The sequence below is a fragment of the Megascapheus bottae genome, chromosome 6 (assembly GCF_031878675.1).
Source record: "Megascapheus bottae isolate mThoBot1 chromosome 6, mThoBot2.hap1, whole genome shotgun sequence".
NCBI lineage: Eukaryota > Metazoa > Chordata > Mammalia > Rodentia > Geomyidae > Megascapheus > Megascapheus bottae.
In genome coordinates, this window is record NC_143514.1 from 83,540,624 (window position 1) to 83,548,019 (window position 7,396).

The 7,396-nt window shown below is 60.3% G+C and overlaps 1 protein-coding gene across 1 annotated transcript; it reads right to left on the minus strand.

Annotated features, from left to right (window-relative positions):
* Positions 1–752: 752 nt before the first annotated feature.
* Positions 753–6,999, minus strand: Ski (SKI proto-oncogene). The gene is made up of 6 exons (XM_090335985.1): positions 6,698–6,999; positions 6,489–6,604; positions 5,783–6,042; positions 5,380–5,672; positions 4,577–4,807; positions 753–4,044 (listed from the first exon to the last, which is right to left on the minus strand). The coding sequence occupies exons 1-6, from the start codon at positions 6,878–6,880 to the stop codon at positions 3,847–3,849; spliced, it is 1,281 nt and encodes a 426-aa protein (XP_090192111.1). The 5' UTR covers positions 6,881–6,999; the 3' UTR covers positions 753–3,846.
* Positions 7,000–7,396: the final 397 nt, after the last annotated feature.

Below are 7,396 nucleotides of genomic sequence, written 5' to 3' on the forward strand. Positions count from 1 at the left end.
GTGTGCAGTCCTGAGCCTCAACCTGCTGTCCTCATCTTTGCCCTCCCTGTTGTAGGTCAGAGCTTCTCTCCGTCCCCAAGGTCCCCTTCCTGGGGTCCTCCCTGGAAGCAAAGGCCATAGCTGGAGGCCCGAGCAGCCCACGCTCCCATCTTAGAGGGTGCCAGCAGACAGCCCCATGTGCAGACGCCCGAGTCCCCGCAGGTGAGTCACGTGGCCACAGTGCCTCCCCAGGACGGGCCACGGCGATGGCCGGGACCACAACCTGAAGGAGCACCTCGCAGGAGCAGCGCTCCCATCGCTTCGGACACGGCTGCAAGACACGGCAGGACCCACCGGAGGCGGCCACCCCGAGGGAAGGCAGCGCGCCTGCAGCTCCTAGGTTTCCCCTAACAGCCTAAGTGGGGCAGGGCAGGAGGAAGCCAGGACAGGACGAGGAGAGGGGGTCTCTGGTAGATCAGATCTGGGGGTTCCCCAAGGCTGAGGAGGGGACTGCCAAGAACACTGGACAGACCTCAGCCCAGTTCTTCAGCAAGGGACCTAGGGGCCAGGTTGCACTGGGAAACGAAGAAACTTGAAGGCAGCAGGCAACCAGCGGCCCCACCAGGGGCAGCGTCTCTGCCTGGCCCGGCCAAGGCACAGGGGCCAGGGCGCCAGCTCCATCCGAAGCTGAGACCTGAAGCGCTGTCAAGTCTGGGGAGAGGGACAGTGGTGCCCAGGCACCTGCCCGCCACACTGTCAGGGTCCTTTATTGTACAATGGCATGTTTCCGGTGGTGGGGGGCCAGCAAAGGACTAACAGGTACACAGCGAGATAGATAAATATGCCAAGCTTTTTCTTTTTCCTTTTTTAAATCAGGCATTTATAAACAAGAAAGCATACATTAATTACATAAAAATAGTTTTCGAATAGCAGAGTAAGCCATCATATTGTCATTAGCAGCAGCATAGGACAGGGAGGATGCAGGGCTCCGGTGGTTACGAAGGTACAGTGGGGCTTTCTTCCTTAATTGGGGTGGGGGAAAAAGTCATACGAGACTCCTGACTTAAAGCAAGAGAGGAAGCGACTTCCTCGGTCCTGGGATTGGAGGGGTGGGTGGAGCGCAGAGGACAAGCCTGGGTTGGAAATGGGGCCAGGGGGCTCAGCCACGCAGGACAGTGCCACGAGGCAGCGTGTCCCCTCTGGCAGGTGAGCATTTCTTTCCTCATTTAAAAACAACCCAGAAAACAAAACAGCTACCAGTAAGAAAAGTTTCTGAAAAAGGAACCACCTATACACTTATAATACAACAGTGTAAAATGAGAAGAAAAAAAAGGTATTTACATGTGAGCTGTTTGTACGTGGCTAGCTCTGCACGAAAGCGGGCAGTCGTGAACGGGTAGTTAGCTGTTTGTACACCGCTAGCTCTGCACGAAAGCGGGCAGTCGTGAACGGGTAGTTAGCTGCTCACGGGTAAGAATGTTATTGCTGTCAGTTTTTCCCTCCATTAAAAATCTTTCAGAATAGAAATGAGTAATTAAAGTGATACACAACCATCGTGACAATGGGTTCACACACAGGGAGTCAACAGCCAATGCGGCGATGGGAATCTCGCCTCCCTTTCTCTGAGAAAAAACGGACTTGGGGCCTCACGCGCACTGTGGGGCCGGCCCTGGCTGCCCCAGTGCACGGTGCCCTCCACGGAGCTGCCCCCGCCGGCTCAGCCAGGACGGGCCCGACGGCCAGCTGGTTTCACGCAGGGCAGGGAGCCAGAACTGCACAGCAGAACTGCACAGCAGAACTCCCCGAAGGCCCGGAGCTTGAGCTGCTGGTTGAGTTCCCACTGTCTGCAGGCCTGGGGGAGGCTGTGGGGGCCCAGGTCTAGCTGGTACATGAGGAAGTTCCTGCTGCATTGAGAGCTCGGGGCCAGGAGGCTGGGCAGGGAGCGGCTCCGGCCCAGCACAGCTGAGAGGCGAGCATGCTCCTCTGGAGCTCAAGACTCAACCAGGACCTAGCTGCACCGCCATCTCCAGACTTGGAGACAAGGACAGCCACACAGAAGCACGCCAACACATTTAAAGCTTTGCTCCAACGAAACCATTTAGCTTCCCTTGAAGAAATGACTGAAAAAAAAACACAACTCTAGAAAAACAAGGCCGAAAACCGCATTCTGCATGTTGCATAACAAATCCGCCCCTTGATAAGACACAGTAATAATAATGCCCACGGCGGGTACCTAGCAGGTCTAAGTCCCATGCATACAGATTTCATAACCGCAAAAGAAAAGCCAAAGAAAAAATTCCCAAACGAACGCTGCATATACACGACGTCCCTTTTGCATTGCACTTTAGGAGCGGGAGGGCCGACAGCAGCCGAGCCCCCCTCGGTAAACCATGGGCGGGGGGCCTGCCGACGACCTCCTCACCCCAACACCAGGGCTTCCTAGCCTCGTCCCTGCTTCTCCCTGGCACGGCCCACGGTTTCTGGGGTCGTCTGTACCTGCACAGGCGCACTCCACCGCGCTCAGCTCGCGGCCAGGGTCCTGGAGAGACTGAAGCAAAGAGCTCCTGTGCGATCTCAAATAAACACCGCACCGAGGGCGGCGGCCTCCTGTCTACTGGAAAATCCTTTTTCAAGCTTGGGCATAAGAAACCTTATACAATTTGCATGAACAGGTAAGAGTAAACAAGACTATTTGGAATAAATGCAAGTAACGTATTCTGACAGTGGCAGATTCAATCGCTACTGAAGACGGTACTTTTGGGGGTAGAAAGACGTGAGTCAGGTTTGCTGTACAAGACGCTGGAAGGCACAGAACGACCCCCAAGTTCAGTTTCTGCGTTTTCGTTTTCTTGTGATTCCCTTGTTCAACCAAGCACCAGAGGGGATTTCTAAGCACTCGAGCACTTAGGGTTTGAACTGCTCTAGAAATCGGTAAAAACCTCAGTTAACTGGGGAGTAAAAAGAGAAGGGAAGGTTTCTGACAAAGTGCAGTTCTAAACATACGTTTAAATGAACAAGTAACAAAAAAAGTGGATGTAATGCTATGTTCCGAAGCTGCAGCCTCAGCCCGGCGACGGGAATGGGCGATGGGTGCCGAGGTGCCAGGAGCCGGCGGTGGGGGTGTGTGTGGGGGATGCTGTGCTCCAGGGCAGGGCCCTGGCGGTGGAGGCGGGCCCAGGGCGGCCGGGAGGTCCCCCGCTGGGTCCCCACAGCTCCTGCACAGGTGCCCGCTGGGTGGCGGCCAGGTGGGCGGGGCGGGCATCGGTAAGGCGGGCAGTGTTTGGGCTCATCTCGCACGCGGCACTCTCTCTCCCTGTGCTTCCGGGCAGAGCAGGGAGACCTGGGCCCTTGTCGCTGAAAAAATAGACTCTGAAGAAAACCCTTGCTGCCCTTGTGCAGCCGCGGGCACAGATGAGCGGTGATGGCTTCCCAGGCCCAGAGCGGGCCTCAGACGGCATGGCGTGTCAAAGCCTAGGAAAGTTAGTCACTAAAAAACGTGTTGCTTTTCTGAATATCAAGTCTCCTTATTGGTTTTAAATAGCTTATAACAAAAGTGTCAATGTTAGAGTGTCCTGGCAAGCAGAGACCCAGCCACAAGCCACCGTGCTGGCCTTGACTCCGGCTGTAGCTAGGGACACAGCTTGCTTGCTTGAACTTGGCCAGTAGAAAATTTTGCAGTGGATTCCAAAAGTATGTGGTTACAAACACTCGTTTGGTAATAGGCACAGTAGAGACGTTGTGCTGGGTGGCTGCAGGGGCGGGGCCCGGCCTGGGCCTTGCCTTCACCGCCCGCCTGCCGGGCCCGAGCTGGGGCTGCGCTGAGACCATGCCGCCGGGCGGCGGCGGGGCAGGCCAGCCTGGACAGGGCTAGGGCTCCAGCTCGGCGCCGCCATCACCGCCTGCGTGCCCTCCGCCCGCGTGCCCCGGCCGCGGCCACAGCTGCTCCTGGAGCTCCTTCACCACCTTCTCCAGGTGCTCCCGGGCCTCGCGCTCCCGAAGCAGGTCAGCCCGCAGCTGCTCCCGGTCGGCCTCCGCGTGCTGCAGCTTTGCCTGCAGGTCCTCGATCTGAAAGGGAGACCAAGGGTCAACAGGGCACTGCCCGCTGGACAGCGCTGCCCACTTTCAGAAAGGGGCCCCCACTTCCAGGCCAGGGTCCTCTGCGTGCACCCTGGCTTGCAGCACCCCCTCCGGGCTGGACTGTGAGCAGTCCAGGATGGGGGTCCAGCCTGCCCAGTCACTCATGTGCCTCTGAGACAGACCTGCCGCCCCCAGCATGGCGGCTCCCCGGAGGTTATTTCTCCACACTCCCCGCCCGGCTCACAGCCTGCTTCACAGGCAAGTAGCAAGCTGGGTGGGAGTGGTGGTCAGGAAGGGAGTCCTGAGGCCACACTGGTCCCAGTGCCATGGCCAGGCACCTGGGCCACACCCATGGCTCGTGAAGAGTGGCCTCGTATACTCAGGCCTGTGTCTGCTGGACAGGTTGTTGGCAGACCAGGTATGACACAGTGGCTCAGCTCAGCGTTCACAGGACACCAAGGACCTGGCTGGGCAGCAGCTCATCCTGTGGTGGGCCCCTGCCCCGTCACCGCTCCAGTACCTGAGCGGAGTACTTGGCACGCAGACGGCCAGCCTCGCAGCCCTTGTCGCACACCCGGGCCTGCCGCGCCTGCTCCAGTTCCCGCTTCAGGCGCACACGAGACTCGTTGGCCTCTTTCATCCTCTTCTCGTTCTCAGCTCGGAGGCGCTCGATCTCCTTCCTCAGGCCCCGCTTGGCCTCTGTGGCTTCCCGCAGCTTCTCTTTCTTGGCCACACGCAAGAACTCCAGCTCCTGGGGGAGGGGCTCGGGGTCACTGCAGTCCTGCCTGGCCCTCGCCAGCTCCCGAGCGCCTCCCCCGGACACGGCCACTTTGGAGTGTTGTGCTGGCGGCCGGTGTGCAGACTGGCGCCCTCCCCCACCTGTCAGAGCAGCCTGGCGACTCATGCCAGCCCACGCGCGCCTCTGAAAGCAACGTGGGAATCACACCTCCACCCTGGAGAGGGACAGCGACGGTGGCTGGGTGGCCAGGCCAGTGACTCAGACACTCCCAGGGGAGCGGACGTGTGAAGTCCTGCAGCCCCAAAGACTGACAGGGTGTGTGGGCTAAAGCCGCCAGACAGGCTGTGGTGTGACTCGGGCTACGGTGGGCCTGTGGCACAGCAGGCCACCATGGCAGGAAGCCGAGTGCCACCCAGGGGAAGCCAGGCCGTGCCTCCTCCACCCCCACCCCCACCCCCACCCCCAGCCCCGCACGAGAACAGCGGCACACTGGCCCCAGGCGGAGTCTGCCCCCGGACGAGGCCCCGTGGTAAAGCGCCTGTGAAGAACAGCCCGGCCGGGGCCGGGCCCTCCGCGGCTCTCACCTGGTGGAGGCTGCGCTTGGCCTGCAGGGCCGCATTCAGCTTCTCCTCCTGCTTCACGCGCATCTTGACCACCTCGTGCAGGAACTTCTCTTTGGCTTCCTTCGTGTCCAGGCCTCCCTCCAGGGCCTGCCTCAGGTGCTCCAGCTCTGCCTCCAGCCCACTGGGGGCGTCGGCGTGGGCTGCTGCATCCGGGGCAGCTGCGGGTGGGGCGTGTGCACCCGGGGAGCTCAGGTCTTTTGCAGAACTGGACGAGGTGAAGGACGGAGAGGACAGCGAGGACAGGGAGGAGGTGACTGGAGACAGAAACCGGCCGGGGTCAGCAGGAGCTCTGGAGAAGAGCTGGGGGCACCATGCCCGTGCCCACCTCGCCTCCACACCCAAGGCCCCCGCAGACTTGACTTACATCCCTCCCTGCTCTCAACCTCGACCTCAGCCTCTGAGTCCTTGTCGTCCTCTGGGGCCGCGGCCGGCGCCGTCTCTGGGGCGCCTGCGGGGTCCACAGCCAGCTTCCGCTTCCGAGGCTGGATACACGTGGGCAGAGGCTCGGGGGCCCTCGAAACAACCGTGGCACACGGCGGACTGTTGACAACCTTCTGCTGGGCTGGTGGTGCGAGGGCCACGTTGGGAGCCACAGCCATCTCAAAGCTCTTGTAGGAGTAAAAGCTAGAGGGCACACAGGAGGAGTTGGGTCTGCCCCAGGTCTGCCCGCCCAGTCATGGACCTGGACACACAGCAGCTCTAACTGTCTACCCAGGCCAAGGGGAAGCACGTTTTCCTCCAACTCTGAATCTCACTCTGTTTTCTACTTTTTTTTTTTTTTGCCTCAACCTTGGGGCCTCTAGTTCTCCCTCAGCTTTTCTGCTCACAGCTGGTGCTCCACCATTCGAGCCATGCCTCCAGTCTACCCATGCGTGGTAACTGGATATGGACTTTCACTGACTTTTCTGCACCAGCTGGCTTACAGCTTCATTCCTCCTGAGTGGCTAGGATTACAGGCGTGAGCTGCCCGCGTCTGCTCCCCACTCTGAATCTCAATGTCAAGCTGGGCGACCCAGACCCACACCACCCAACGGCCGGCCGGCCGGTAACCCGCCCACCCGCACTCTCACCTGTCTCGGATCAGGGCTGGGAGGTGCGGGGAGAGCTCTTTCTCGCTTGCTGAGACTGCAGGGGACCAGGGTCGGAAAGCAGAGAGGCGCTGGCGAGGGTGAGGGCAGCTGAGGCTCTGCGAGAGACTTGTCTGTGAGTGCCAGCCCCCGGTGGGGCCCGAACCCCTCCTCCCCAGGGATTTCCAACAGGCCACAGGCCCCCTGCCCACCTTACTGGAGGAGCCAGCCAGGGTCCGCAGCCAGCTGGATTGCTTGTCCTTCTCGGAGGATGTGGGGTACTGGGAAGAGTCATCGGTTTTGGGTCTCATGGAGGCTGGGGATTCGGAGACCTGCGACCAACAGGAAAGGCTCTGTTGGCCCAGTGGGCTCCAGAGCTGTGAGCACAGCAACATCCCGCTGTGCCTAGGGTACCCAGAACCAGACCTGCCCAGCTCCCCCGCCTCGAGGACCCTGTGCAAAGGAAGCCTGATGCTGCGGGCAAGGGACAAGTCACCCCAAGAACAAAGCCTATGTGACAAAGCCTATGGCAGCCATGAGGCGACCTCACTCCTCAGCTGCAGAGGGCTCAGGGGTGGGTGAAGACACGTGGCTCTGCCTGACTCGGGTCCCTAAACCTCCAGGGTCGGTGCCATGCTCCTGGACCTGGTGGGTGCCTGGGGACACCTCACCAGTGCGCGCCCCCCCCCCCCCCCGCAGCAACTGCCCTGGAATGGGCTGGAAGTCTGTACCAGGGCTCGAAGGTCGAGTGAGGCCAGGAGCAGTGGGGCAGCTCTGGTCACACGCAGCGCCCGGACACCAGCGGGAGAAGCCATCCCAGGCCCCAGCTCTGGGCACCAAGACCACAGACACGCGGCACAAGGAGCATCGGGAGGTGGGAAAGCCCGAGACCCCTCTGGGAACAGGAGGAT